Source organism: Meriones unguiculatus, chromosome 2, assembly GCF_030254825.1.
Source record: "Meriones unguiculatus strain TT.TT164.6M chromosome 2, Bangor_MerUng_6.1, whole genome shotgun sequence".
NCBI lineage: Eukaryota > Metazoa > Chordata > Mammalia > Rodentia > Muridae > Meriones > Meriones unguiculatus.
Genome location: NC_083350.1, coordinates 116,780,403 through 116,796,089, shown reverse-complemented (window position 1 = coordinate 116,796,089; position 15,687 = coordinate 116,780,403). Strand labels below are relative to the sequence as shown.

General features: G+C 41.7%; 1 protein-coding gene across 3 annotated transcripts in view; it reads left to right on the top strand.

Annotated features, from left to right (window-relative positions):
- Syt1 (synaptotagmin 1) overlaps positions 1–13,869 on the top strand; it is a 551,311-nt gene extending 537,442 nt beyond the window's left edge. For all 3 annotated transcript variants that reach the window (XM_060378023.1, XM_060378024.1, XM_060378022.1), the window contains 2 exons: positions 6,781–6,914; positions 10,781–13,869. In XM_060378023.1, the coding sequence (XP_060234006.1) occupies positions 6,781–6,914; positions 10,781–10,987 (341 nt within the window). In that variant the 3' untranslated portion in view covers positions 10,988–13,869. The remainder of the gene's footprint in view (positions 1–6,780; positions 6,915–10,780) is intronic.
- Positions 13,870–15,687: the final 1,818 nt, after the last annotated feature.

Here is a 15,687-nt window from a genome sequence, read left to right as displayed (position 1 = left end):
TCCCCAAATGCTTAGAAATTATTTATAAAGATCCCCTCACATAAATATGCTGAAACTGCCAATGATAGGAATGAAAACTGTTAGTTCTCTGAACCTGATTACTCTTTAATTATATGTGTACTGTTAAACAATTGGCTTACTGATATAACGATGTTTACTCAAAAAGTGCAGAAGAAAAGAAAAACCTGCACTTGGCAAAGAAATGCTGAATTCTAAGTTTACTATGTCAAACTCCACAGTCTCTCCTATTTCTTGGCCACGTTAGACAAGTACTTGATGGTTCATTCCTGGGAACCTGCTTGAATATGAGAAATGTCTCTTGACAAATAACCATGTCTACATTTCCAAGTTGAGGCAGAGGCCATCACTGAAAACTCCATAAGCATCTGCTGGCTCTCTCCCATCTTTCTCCTCCTCTTAATGGTGAACTTTGAATGGAGAAAATCCTACATCCACCTCCAAAAGTCAACTTGGCCCTTCCTCCTTATTCATTTCAAGAGGAACCTAGAGCTTAGACCTGAGCTCACCTGGCTTATCCCATTTAGGGCTTCTAGAACAAGCATTTTGCCTATGCTATCCAATCAGAGTAAACTTGGGCTTTCTTCATAACGCTGTGTATAGACTCTTTTTCCTTGAAAAAAAAGTATTTTGTGATCATATGAGATGCAGTGGTGCTGTTATTTTTATTCAGAACTAGAAAACTAGAAAGGCCCCAGCAAGGCTGCCATGTGTTATTTTAAAACTGACACCACAGAAAAGACAGCAAAGATATGAGCAAAGTTGGAGCCTGCTGACATCACTGATAAGGGTAACCCAAGTACAAGACAAAAAAACAAGCTTTTCCAATGTCTATCTTCCTTACCATCTACACATAGGAGTGTGGCCATGACAGGTAGGTAGTTTGGGAGAAGGATGAAGGGTCTTCCTACCTTGTCATCCTACTGTGCCATTATACTGCTATCTTGGCCTTGATGAAGCATGGTCAAGGCAGCTACCCTACACACTCATCCCGCCTGTGTCTTAAAGCAAAAAGATGTAGAGGGCAAGAGTGGATTCTATGGTGGTGTTTACCAATCTCATGTCTATTGATATTTTAAACTTCATTGTAGAGAAATTTTGATTCAAAACATGGCTGTTCTGTCAAGAGATCACATCCAAAGATCTTCTAGGTCTGTGTGATCTGGCTGGAATACAGACATGCTTATTGTGGGCTATCCCGTATGTTGTAGGATGTTTTAGCATAATCCCTGCCCTGATCCCCTAAGTCTTCATAGCACCTCTCCTTTTCCCTATGGTGACATGATAAATGTATTCAGACTTTGCCAGAAGTTCCCCCAAATTGAGAACCACAGGTTGGGAGATATGCTATGGAAGTTCCTTACATCACCTCCAAGAATCAGGAGGTGGTCAACCAGCCACAGTGGCTCAGAGACGATTTAGAGCAAATGGGTGTAGCAGGGTAAGTTGTTCTCACTTTAAACTTCAGGGTTCTATTACTCAAAAGTAAGTAAGGAAAAATTTTCAGGGAATATTCGCTATCCTGCCACAAAGCCCCAATTTTTTCTAGACCTTTCTATCTTATAAAGCCTATAAGGGACCTTCTTATTTGAACTATTTAGAAATACTTGTTCAATCACTAGAGCCCTATCTAATATTACTGTCACATTCTTCATTCAGTAATGTAAGTTGAATTCAGTGAACATTACCTAAAGAAAAAAGGATAAAAGGAATAATATCTGAAGATACTCAGAAGCTGGGTACAAGCTCAGATGGCATTAAACAAAGCAGCTGCAACGAGGCTAATTCTTACTGAGAGAAGTCTTTGAAATAGAAGGCCATGGTCACCAGGGCCCACGGTCACTGTGGTAGTTAAGAAAGAAGACAGTATCATTATGCAAAATTGTTAGAATTAAAACGGCAGGCATGGTGCTTTATTCGGCTTTGAACTGCCACTTTCTAGTCCTCAGTATAAATACAAAAGGCCGTTAGTGGCTCCTTTATATCTCATTGCTTACAACAAGCTGTTTGACCATTATGTTTCTATTAAAGTTAGCAAAAACTGACATTTGAATTGCCTCAGGGTAGAAAGGGGTAGCAATGTTCTGGGGTTTTAAGGGAGAGTATAGAATAGTAATAGAGAAATTCCAATCTTAGCAGTAGTTAGCCTTCCCAAAGTTCATCACTTAAGATACAGTTCTTTATTCAAAACCACATTTTCCCAAAAGAAGACTGTTTTTATGTTATTCAAGTGGCACAGAAATCTTCCAGTACTGGAAAGGGGAAGGGGAATGCAAGGAAAAGGCTTCAGGCAAAGAGGATATCTGCTGATTGAGAAGGTACTGATGGTTCATTCTCTAGAAATGAACACTCGGGAAAATCTTCAGGGAAGAGGTGACTTTTAAGCCAAAGTTAGCATGAGCAAAGAAAGGGCATCACAGAATAGAACAGGAGGCCCAAAGCCATGGCATTTAAAGCTCCATGTAAGGAACCCTGAGCAGCAGAGATGAGAGGTAAAGCCAATGCTAGGGTGGACCAAACTGGTGGGGCACCACTAAAGATGGTGATGTTCTCACACGTAGCTTTAGCAACCACATAAAGGATGGTTTGAAATCAATGATCACAGATGGAGTTTCTAGGCCTAAGTGGTAACAATGGGTTAAGAATGACTAACCAAAGGAAAACATGAAGGAGTATACGAAAAGAATGGGCCTTTCTGGAAACACCACACTGACCTCATTTGAAAGTCTTTGCTTTAATCATATTTGCCAAGTCCATTTTGCCATACAACATATTCGCAGGTTCTCAAGATTGGAATGTTGTGTCTTTGTAAGAGTTATTATTCTGCCTACCATAATCGTGAACAGGGACACAAACGTTAATCTGGTATATTAGAAAGGTTTGTCAACATGTAGGTTTGAGACTGGTCTCACTGGAGTACGCTGAAAAACCTCTACGTCACAGTAGCTCTTTTGACAGAGAGGAGATAAAGTCCAGCCAACATGATTTCCAACAAGAAAAACAAAAGCAAATGAGAGACCTGACAATGACCCAGGCCACCAGGCCATGGAGATCTCATGACTGTTTCACTGAGCAGAGTCCTTTATAGTTTCTCGTTCTTCTCTCTGTGTGTGTGTGTGTGTGTGTGTGTGTGTGTGTGTGTGTGTGTGTGTTATGTACGTGTGAGTACAGGCACAGCTGTACTCACCATGAAGCACATGTGAAGATCAGAGGACAACTTCTCTCCTTTTCTCTTCCTGTGGGTTCTGGAAAGAGAATTCAGGTCATCAGGTTTTCCTGATGCTGGTCCCCAGTCTCTTTTTTTGTTTAAGTAGCAGCCAGAGATCGTTAGAAATTAGAGATCAGACAAAAAGGTCTTTTTTTTTTTATCCCAAGTTTTAACCACAATAGGCTAGTATTTTAAAATGCAAATTAAACAAATGAAAGGCATGCCATATCTCTCTGTCCTGTGCCTATTTGGGTGGCAGCAGGCATTATTAGATGCTGTTGAAGAAAGGTTGCCAGATTTCAGATGAGAAAGATGTCCACGGGTACTTGCTGCTAGGAACTGGAGGAATCCACAAGCCACAGGGACACAGAGTGCCTGGGGGTGGGGTAGCTCAATTTCAGTGCTTGCATAATTCCCCACAGTATTTACATGTTTCCAGACCTCCAAGGAATGTTCCTAGTGTCTAGCTGCAGAACTCAGGAAAACCCACATTATTAAGACCCATTTGTTGCTGTTAAATTAAAGGGACGGCTAATAACATTATAATTATTACAGTGGTATTATCTAATCTGCTATCACAATCACAGACACAGACACCTGATAGATTTTAGACTAGCCTTATTCCATGTGGAGCGGTGCAGATACTAACCCTCTAAACTATCCTTATCACGTCTAAGTCCCCATCCCATCCCATCCCCTTTAATTCTTCCTATCTGGGCAACCTCCCACCCATAATTCCCAAATACTTGCTGATGTCCTTCATTTGGGCCAATTTTCTCCATCCATGCCAATCAGGCATGTGCTTCTCCTACACTAACCGATGATGGTGGCTTCCTCTTTCTTCCTCCTCCTGTACCTGTCTCTTTCCCAAGGTCTTCCTGTCCCCATGCCTACCACCTTCTGCACTGCCAAAGTGTAGACCTTTCAATCAGCCAATTGGAGATAATTGGTGAACATTTCTTCTTATCACATGGGTACAGGAGATAGTTTAACATTACTAACAATGCCTAAGGCAGGGCGGTAACCAGATCTCAAGGCACTGAAATCACCATTTGAATACATAACACCAGGCCAACCCCCAACATGCATTACAGCGTACTGTATCATTTCCATAAAATTGTATCTTATGACATCATCATCTGGACTTTTAAGACACCAGGACACTGAGAGCTGACAAGGATTTGCTTTGCAGAATAGCTCCTGAAACAGAACAAATGTAATCAGACAGGGGCCTATTTTGTGGGCGAGGTGATTTTTGCTTAAAAAAAAAAAATGTGTCCTGAAAGCATAGGTATGACTCACTACACAGCTTTCCGATTTAGAGGCCTCAGCAAGGAGTCTGAGAATCAAAGAAGGCTTAATCCTAGAGAAGTCACTGAAGAGATAAAGGAGGGATTAGAGCTATCTGCAGCGGGATCGGAATTCAAGACTTGAGTGCAGTAAGAAAGTGGAGAAGGCGTGGGAGTCAAGGCAGGCAAGGAGAGGATGGAAGTAGAGAAGCCAGGAGAAAACAAAGAAGCCAAAGTCCACAATCTACATACATCCAAATTCGTAGGCTTTGGGGCACTGGGATGAAGACAGGGTCAAGAGAAAGAAATCTACATTGTGAGGTCCTGACTACCTTCCCCTTGTTCATTCAGCAACGACAAAGAAGTGACTGGGGGGGTGGAGTAGAATGCAGCTGGGTGCCATAACAAATCCACAGCATGCACAAGTACCCCCCAGAATTTGCATCATGTGCCAGACTGTTTCCATAAAATGGTGAATTAACAGAGACAGTTCCTGTCCACCTACTGAGGTACAGCGAGGGGCAGATAAAAACAACCTTTTCACCTGCAGCTTTCTAAAACTATGTGGGCTTTAGATTGCCTGTAATATTTCTCCCAACTCGAGTTCTGAAAGGAGAGAGAAAATTTGAAAGGCTTAGCAGTAGTTATTTTAGATGATCCTAATCTTTTTCTTTTTATCACTGCCTTCTGGAATTCTTCTATAATGAACTTGCATTATATATGCATAAGAAAAACAGCAGAGAGATTCTCCCTTCCGTCATGTTTTCTTAGGAGGTGAAAGGTGTGTCATTCATCTATTAGTAATGAAAGCTGTAAGTCACTCCTGCCTTGCCTTTCTAGTGACTGGCTTCTTACTTTACCTTTGCCTGATGAGGCTTGAGGAAAAATGCTCAGAATCATCCCACCCCTTTTCTCATCACCTCTGTGGGTATGAAGGAAGCTATTGTGAACCTAGGAAGGCTCTCTCTCTCTCTCTCTCACACACACACACACACACTTGAGACAGAGAGTTCCAGTACAAACAAGCATGGGCTTCTCTTCCTCAGCCCTCCCATTCAAGCCTCTCCCTAGAGAGGTCTTTGAGCAATTTTGATCACTCCTGTTCCTGTGTTATCACGTACTCTACCATCGCTACTGTTTTCCATCAGATCTTGGCTCAGCTCCTCCCTTGCACTGTGTTCCTCAACTTCTAATTTCACATGAATCTTCTTTCTCTAAAACCTTAGTAGCGAATGAGGGAGCGGGATACAGCTGGGACACAGCGTTAACAAAATGTAACTAAAAAAAAATTAAATAAAAAAAAAAGCTTAGTAGCTATACCCCCACACTTCTGAGATCTAGTCATGAAAACAGAGAAGATCTGTTGTGTTCATTGCTATTCCTATCAGTAATAAGAGGGCCCGACACATCTTAGACCCTCAACCAGTGCTCTCTTTGTCAGTGAATAAATAAATGAACAAAGTGGCCCCTCTGTCCTCTCTCTGTCAAGCTTTCTTCTCAAGAAAGCTACAGCCAAGCCCTCTAACAGCTCACAAAAGCCAATTGCTAAATTCCCAGAGACTTTACAAGCCAGTTGTTAGTCTGTTTGTGGCTTAAAATGGGCCATGGTGAGCCCATTTTCTTACACCACAGAAATCTGCAAATGCTACGTGTCAAGACATTTCCCCCCAAAGAGCTGGTTTCCCAGCTCACCACTTCCCTTCCAAATGGAACTATGAAATTCAGCAAGCATGACAATAGCCCTGCTGCAGAGCTCACTTAAAACCTCTCAGTAAAAGGCGCTTGATGCTTTACAACATATTAACTAGAAGCTAATTAACCATTTACCTGTTGGGGCTCAGTCCTTTCCTGAGATAATTTAAGATCTAAACACATGGCTCTGAAAAGCAAGAAGCTTCAGAAAGTGAAAGTACCTGCTGCCAAACCTGAGTTTGATCCCTCAGACCCACATGGTAGACGAAGAGAACAGATTCCCATGAGTTGTCCTTTGACCTCCCAAAGTGTGCACACGGAGGCTTGTGCCCCATCAAGCAAACTGAGGGGCTGGAGAGATGGCCCAGAGGTTAAGAACATTGGCTGTTCTTCCAAAGGTCTTGAGTTCAATTCCAAGCAACCAAATGGTGGCTTATAACCATCTACAGTTAGATCTGGTGCCCTCTTCTGGCATGCAGGCAGAACACTGTTTAAAAAAAAAAAGCAAAATGTAATAAAACATTCTAGCTAAAATAAAACACATGTCCTAATGTTCCTGTACTTGCTTTTCAGATCCTTATGTGAAGATTCACCTGATGCAGAATGGCAAGAGGCTGAAGAAGAAAAAGACAACAATTAAGAAGAACACGCTTAACCCCTACTACAATGAGTCCTTCAGCTTTGAAGTTCCCTTCGAGCAAATCCAGGTAGAGTTTGTCCTTCCGCTCAGTCTCATGCCTTCAGATCACATGAAGGACAAGCATAGACCCTGTGAGGCATTGGTGCCCGTGCCTTCATTAGAACTGGCCCATGCCTGAGCTCCACCAACCAGGACATAGTAAGATACACAGCCTGTGAGATGCTGATTCATTAGCTGCAACAGCTAGCTGCCTTCTGCTGAGCAGAAATAAGGCAGAAAATAGAAAAGCAACAGAACCACTTTGCTACGTCAATAAATTTGTCTATGGAACCCAAAAGCCAAGAGAGAGTGAACGTGCCTGTGTACTCCCAGGCTACAAAAAGCACTATGCTTCTTCAGAGAAAAAATACTCAGGATCCCACCTGCTGGCATTGGCCCGTGGTGTTTACATAAGCTAGCTCACACCCACTTTCACATGTAGGAAATTGTATGTACTTACTTATTTTCAACATCTGTTAGATCAGTAAATGGTACCGTTTCCCTGTCCCCAGTCACTGCTTGATCAGTAGTCTAAACCTGTGAGGACTTCAGACCTTCAGGCAAATCTTTAAAACATCCGTTTTCTACCATAATTTATTTTGCAATACCTGCTCAGTAAACTTTTTTGAGTTCTAAGACCTTATTCCTGCGAAAACTAACACCCCCTGGCATTTTGTTCTTTAATTCCACAAAACAATACAAAGCTGAGGTTAAAAAAAAAATCTTCTTAAAAACTTATTTCTTTGGACTATAATCCCATACCAATAAAAATACATTTTACCTATGAAATTCAGAAAGTAGAAATATACTGAAAGGGAGGCATATTAAAAAGAAAATAAAATGTGTGAATGTGTGATTTGGGGTAGCATTTTAGAGGTAAGAGGACCTGAACCTGACATGAAGCAGATTGGATTTGGAAATAGAAAACACCCAGTGGCTGCATGCTGCCTTCTCTCTCTCTCTCTCTCTCTCCCCCCCAGAATGCTGTTTTCCCAGTATTTGCCTAAAGCAGTGGTTCTTAACCTTAACCTTCCTAATACAGCCCCTCATGTTGTGGTGACCCCCAACCATAAAATTATTTTGGTTGCTACTTCATAACTGCAATTTTTATGAATCATAAGGTAAATACCTAATATGCAGGATATCTGATATGTGACCCCCGTGAAAGGGTCATTCGACTCCCAAAGGAGTGTTAACCCACAGGTTGAGAACCTTTGCCCTGAAGAGTATAGTGTTTTGCCTGCTAACAGAGGGGTTTAGTGTTCTCTTAGGGTGAGACTGTAAGAGTATGTACCTGTCTTCAATCTATCTCAATCCCCCTGAAACTTTTGTGAAGGAAGCAAATTATGCTAATTTCAAAAAGCATTCAAAAAATGTCTTCACCACCTTCATCAAAAAGTGCCGAAAGAAAAGAGGGAGGCAGCTGCAAAACAAATCCATTGGGCATCCCAATCTATCACCTCCTCAGTAACATGATCAAGTTTGTCCTAACTCTGAAAAGTCCATTATGTTTGCACATAATGTGCAATCATTATGCCTCCATCATGGCACATTTGCTTGGGACAAGATCTGAGAATCAAAGTCACAAATACCATCTTGCCCTTGCTCCCACACACTACCTAGTAAATAGGTCATTTACTTATTTTATTTATTTGTGGTACAGGGGATGAACCAACTACCACTAAGCCATATCCCCAGCCTAGCAAGGCTGCACACAGAAAATGGTGCTACATTTTTGCATTGTAAATTCCACCTTCAGAAATGATTGTTGGGCCTGTGAGATGGCTAAGTGGGTAAAGACACTTGCTGCCAATCATCATGATCTGAGATTGATGCTCAGGACCCATGTGGTAGGAGAGAATCGACTTTTGCAAGTCGTCCTCTGATCTCCACATATGCAATGCACATGCCATGCCACACATGCCTGCACACATGTGCACAGACACATACACACACACGGAATAAATAAATGTAATAAGGAAATTACTTCTTTAAAAAGAAGTAATTGTTTTTTGCTGTTCCAATGATGTACCTCAATGATATCTCTCAACACGCTGACAGAGCAGCTCAGTTCTCAGAATCAAAATCCACCTAAGCTTTGCTTTCATTATATTTTTCTTCTCTTTGATGCTGGCTACAAATTGATAGAGCTACTTTATTTAATATTTTATTTCTATGCCCAGTGTCTAAATCAGGGCCATCACATATTCCGAGTAATCAAATTCATTACTTAGGAAGTAAGATTGAGACATTCTTTAGAGGGTGGATCTTTTATACTATAATAATATGAATTTGTTTTTATTAATTCAGTCAGTCCAAGAGAGGGAGCTATTAAATAAACCCTCACAATCTGATGGAATCCCAGAAAAACAATTCGTGTCTTAAGGTAATGCCCATTTAATATCAATGCCAGATACACAGTAGTTACTAATTAGTACTCATTAAAAAAAATCATACTCAAGGAAAAAGCATATTTTATTTAGTTATTGCCTTTTTAAAGGATTTTTACTGAATTGCTATACTTTATGGTCACAGTTATATGATTTGGTCAAATCCTTTTAGTTTTACATAAAGTGCTGGCTGTCACCTCTTGAAATGAGATCATAATTCATGATTACTCAGAAAGTTTTAACAGGAACAGCAGCCATCGGCAAAAGAGAATGACCCAAGTCCTAATGCCAGAACACGCATAGATGAAACACATAAAGCAATGTCACAACTTCCCATAGGTAGTTTGGCGCGGTAGGTAACAGCAAAGAGTCTAGAAACCAACTCAACCATTCCTTGTGTGATCTCAGACAGGCTGTAAAACTTTTGTGAGCCTCCAGTGTCTGTATCTGTACAACAGAAATACTAATAGGATCTATGGAGAGAAATCACTGAATTATTTCTCCTGTAAAGTTATATAACATAAATTAATGTATACATTAAGGTGATGACCAGGCATGATGACACACACCTGTAATCTCAACACTTGTGAGATAGAAACTAGAGGATCAGGAATTCAAGGTCATCCTCAGCTACATAGTGAGCTTGAAGCCAGTATGAAGAACATGAGACACGAACCCCACCCCAACAAAAAGTAATACGATGATGATGACGATGATGAAGGTAGTGACGGCCACAAATATGTAGAGACAGAGCAATAAAAACTGGGCTGAAAGTGTATCAAAACAGATATTAAGACTTATACCAAACCTCTGGCAGAATGCAGGGAACCAAAAAAAAAAAAAGGGGGGGGGGAGTTAATACAACCTGGAGAGGACAGGAGTTCCACAAGGACCGAATATATCCGGGCACAGGGGTCTTTTATGAGACTGTTTCTCCAAACAAGGACCATGTATGGATGCAACCTAGAGCCCCTGCTCAGATGTAGCTTTTGGTAGCTCAGTATCCAAGTGGGTACCCTAATAAGGGGAACAGGGACTCGATGGCGAGCTCTTTGACTTCCCCCCGAACCCAACCCCCCTGGGAGAAGCAGCCTTGCTAGGCCACAGAAAAGGACTTTGCAGCCAGTCCTGAAGACACCTGATAAAGCAGTGTCAGATGGAAGGGGAGGAGGTTCTCCCTTATCAGTGGACTTGGAAAGGGGCAGGGAGGAGAGGAGATGAGGGAGGGTGGGATTGGAGGGAAAGAGGGAGTGGGATACAGCAGAGATACAAAGTTAACAAACTGTAACTAATACTAAAAAAAATAAATAAATAAAATAAAAAAAACAAACAAAAAACTGAGCTTTAGCTTCCAGAGTAGTCAAGTACTTTGAGCCTCATCTTGGTGGTTAGGAATGGATTCTCCGTTCTCATTCCTTGGCTTCCCACGGAACCTCTTGTGTATCCCAAGGGCTCTCTCTGTAGGACTGGCTGATGCGTGTGCATTTTTTGTGTCCTCTTTCAGAAAGTGCAAGTGGTGGTAACTGTTTTGGACTATGACAAGATTGGCAAGAATGATGCCATCGGCAAAGTCTTTGTGGGCTACAACAGCACCGGCGCGGAGCTGCGACACTGGTCAGACATGCTGGCCAACCCCCGGCGACCCATCGCCCAGTGGCACACTCTCCAGGTAGAGGAAGAGGTTGATGCCATGCTGGCTGTCAAGAAGTAAAGGGAAAAAGAAGCCTTTCTGCATTTGCCCACATAGTGCTCTTTAGCCAGTATCTGTAAATACCTCAGTAATATGGGTCCTTTCAGTTTCCAGCCATGCATTCCTAATACAATTCAGTGGTACTTCAGATCCTGTTTTCATTTGCACAAATTTAAGTGTAGAGATGCCCTATGCCCTTCATCATACCACTGCCCTCCAAATCTACTCTTCTTTTAAGCAATATGATGTGTAGATAGAGCATGACTGAAATTATGTATTGTATCACACTGTTGTATATACCAGTATGCTAAAGATTTATTTCTAGTTTGTGTATTTGTATGTTGTAAGCGTTTCCTAACCTGTGTATATCTAGATGTTTTTAATAAGATGTTCTATTTTAAACTATGTAAATTGACTGAGATATAGGAGAGCTGATAATATATTATATGGGAAATATAGTATCGTCTGCATTCCAGGAAAAATATCAATTTGAAAGGCACTAGTACAGTTAAACTGACATCTTAAAGGACAACTTAAACCTGAGCTTTCTATTCAATTATTTGAGTACCAAGATTCGTTCACACTACATCCTTGGTGGGAAAACCCCATTTTGTAGAATTCTTTCACAGGCAAATAGCATGACCTGAGCAGCATCCAGGCTGACCTCAAGGAAGCAAAGCCACAAACCAGAATCGCATCTGTCTGTACGTATCTGCAAAGCTAACGTCATGGCTTCACTCTTACATGCAAGAAAGCGATGAATTGGAGTCAGTGAGTTCATACAACTGCATCTAGCATAGCATCACAATGGTGTTCTCTGTGTGTGCGTGAGCAAGTGTGAAAGTGTACACGCGTGTTATGTGTGGTGCATGCCTCTGTTTGGGGTTAGGGTGGGGGAGGAGAAGCTGAGAGAAGTCAGCATTTCTGAAATACTGCCTGATATGTAAAGAGAAAATAGCTCTCCATTATCACATTTATATAAAGCGTGCAACCTGTGAATTCTGATCCAGATTTCACACCAATAATGATTCCAAAGGTATGCGCGTGAGACTTTGTAACAAAATATTTTATTATACAAAACCAGATTAGAAGGAATGCAGAATATTTTTAACACAGCAATCTGTGCTTATTACACAAAATTACTTTGTGGTAAACAGACAGTATTGTAAATCCCATCAAAAGATGAAAAATACAAATAATTAGCCATAGTTCTGAATGCACTTCGACTAAGCCAAAACAGACAGCTAGTGATCTTTTTATACGCTCTTTTTACTTAAGTTTTAATTTGTCCTTTAAACAAAGGTGAAACCAAGAACAAGTTCTAGCAAACTGAAGCAACCTCTTATGTACACTAGATGCTTGACTTAGGAGGAGTTTTTAAATGTTTTCAATGTTATTCCGTAGCAAATGGCACTATTGCGACGCTACTAGTCATTCCATACGAGTCTTAAGGACTGCTCTGTGTAACACTGTGACTGCCCTGTGTGCTTAGACACGTAGTTTCCTCAGTGGATAGCACTCAACTTATTCCGTAGTGATATTGTAACAATACTGCCATTCCCTCTTACTGCACTGCCCGATGTGTGTGTAGCACAAACAGTTCTCGTTACTAAGGACCAATTCAGAACTGAAACAGCTATGCATAGGACAGAAAGATACATTGAGCAGGGGGTGGGAAGAACACACAGCATTTTGTCAACACTGTGCACTAGTCCACGTCTGTTCCACCCTGGTAGTCAGCCACTTCAGGAAGGTGGGCCTGCTACCGATCCCCGCTTCTGGTCTCTTCTCCCACTTGACATTGCCACCTGATTTCACCGGCAGGCCACACAGAACAGCAACGCTCTGATGTGAGAGAACGTCTGCACATAATATAGCAAAACAAGATGGAGGAGTGCTAAGCATGCCTTCATGTGCGATCTTTAGGATTTAGCTCCATGTTTTGGACAAAACTCAAGAGAATCCCAGAAAGGGCTGTCGGTAGACTTTAAACACAGAGTCAGCTGTTCCTCCTCCCACACAGCACAACACAGGATCCAAATCCTGGTTATGATACTTTCCTCATCAGAGAAGAGGCAAACCCTTTGCCTTTCATTCCATCACAGCAAACTCTTTAGAAGTAGGACAGACACACAGGACAAGGAGAACATCCTTTCTTGTGGATGAACAGCACTTTTTAAAAATTAAAAATGATGATAGGAAATGCACACTCATAAATGAGATTAAACAGCAGTTTAAGCAGAAGACTCAAATGAGGTGCTTTCCTATTTAAGGGACTAAGTCCTACCAAACAGAAGGAGTTGACTTTTAAAAACACCTTAAATACCAGACACTGACATTTAATTTCTCCATCTCCTGATTTAAGTTGTACAAAATGGAACAACATTTCCAAGGAAGCAGCTCCCAGCTGCTGGAGGGACATTGTTTCCTGCATCACAGTACTATTAGCACATTCTCTTGCAACACTGCCAACGTGGGATTGTCACCATAGATTTAGTTGGTACTATGTCATCTCTCATGAGCCGGTGACTGGACCTGCTTTAGAACCAAGATTCATCCTCTGATAAGCCACACATACCTTCTGACAATGCTGTGTAAAGTTTTAGAAGCTGATGCCCTAGAAAGATCCTAGTTGCCTTTGTGTATATTTACTGCCTGCTTGAGTGTTTCTATGTGTGGGTTTTCTCTGTGTCTTGTAGAAATGTTGGGGTGTTTTCTTCTGCCATAAGGCTCGTGGCCCGCGAGCCAACTCCTTTAGCTGTGTTTTCCCTTCATTTTTTGATAAGTGGTTTAAATTTTGTTTCACTTTGTGTAGTGACTCCCATGGTAGTTTTCCGGTTGTTGTTAAAAATGACTTAACATATTACATGGATACTCAATAAAAATGTTTTATTTCCTGTTGATCGTTGCTGTCTTTCAACTCTTTTTGTTAACCGACTTGGGCTTTAGTAGAGGACGCATTGACCTTGTGGATAGCCAGAAACAGAGGCAGCTAGAAGAAAGCTTGTGCTAAATGCCAGCCTTAAAGTCATGTCTGGGACAACACAGCAGCTTCAGAGGGACAATGCCCCGAGGGCACCTGTCCAATATCCCTCACCTGTGTTTCTCTGTGCCAATTGCAAACCCCCTTAGCATAGCTTAAAACTTTTCAGTTTGCCTAAAATGTGTTTTTGAGGGATTTCACTTCAATGCCAAACTAACATACACTTTCCCTAGAATGAAACCAAAATCAAATTGTTTTAAGTGTGTCTTTAGAGGACAGAATGAATATTAAAGTCCATGGCTGCTAAAATGATTAGAAGGAAATGAATGGCTTTCCTACATTCAGCCAACAGCAACATGGCATTTACTATGTACCATTCTTTACTAGATGCTGGAACCCGGCCTCAGACTCATATACACTGCGTTATGATATGTATACTCAAAAGTAAGCACCGAGAAACCATGAGAGCATGAGACCAATAAGACAGATCAATGGGAAAAGGCAGTTGCCATAAAAGCCTGATAACCTGTGTTTGATCCCCAGAAGCCATAGAAGAAAAGAGCCAGCACCATGTAGTTGTCTTACATGTGAGTGCTGTGGCACATACATACATACATACATACATGCATGTACATATACAGACCTGGCTATCCTGGAACTTGCTCTGTAGACCATGCTGGCCTCGAACTCACCTGCCTGTGCCTCTGAGTGCTGAATTTAAAGGCATGTACTACCACCACCCGACTAAAAAAAAAAAAAAAATCAGTTAAAAGAAAAAAGCATAAGAACCTAGTTCAATCTCGAAACCCATGAAAAAAGCCAGCTGTAGTGGTGGGGTCTTATAATCCCACAGAGCAGGGGAGACAATGGCAGGCAGGTCCTTGGAGCTCTCTGGTCAGCGAGCCTAGTTAAATTGGCTAGCCTCAGGCCAGTAAGAGACTGTCTCCAAAAACAAGGTGGACACACCTGAGGGATGACCTCTGGCCTCATCACAATACACAAAAGTAAGCACTTCTGACCCAAGAACTTTCACTAAACCAGTGACAGCACATGTTGCGGTTTGCCGTCTTAGTGCCTTTTCAGCACCAAGGGACTATCCTGCAGCTTCTCAGCTGTTGCCTGCTGACAGTTTGTTCTTTCCCTCTGCTACGAATAGCTTTCCCACTTGAGTTCAGTGAGTAGCCCACATGGTTGATTCAGGAACTCCAAACTCAACTCCACAGTCCAGGGTATACTGTATACTCCATCCCGGGGGACTCATACTACAAGGCCTCCAATAGGAGAGGTCACTGAAGTTCCTAGAGAAACCAAAGCAACAAAGAAATCCTGAAGGATCTGGTAGGAGTCACCTAAGCCAGAGCGTGGGCAAGATGTCTGCCAGATTGTCATTATTTGACAAATTCATCCATGATAAAATTCTCTGATGGCCAGCTCCATCACACTTCCTGTAATCAGCTCCATTAGTCACTCCGCATGAGGACAGGGACCAAGCATGAATTGCTTAAACCGCCTAGGGAAAGACCACATAATTACCAAGCACTGTGAGGCAGCAGTCAGCAAAGGCTTCTAAATTTAAATTGGGAAAAGAATCTCAAGGAAGGGCAGGTTAGAAACAGAATGTCATCGCCCAGCGTGGTGAGTCCAACTGCTGGGCTATCACCGAAGGAGGCTTTGTTTCCTGAAAACCTCTCAAAATTAGATCCAGATCTATGGAAAGAATATTTCTTAAGGAATTACC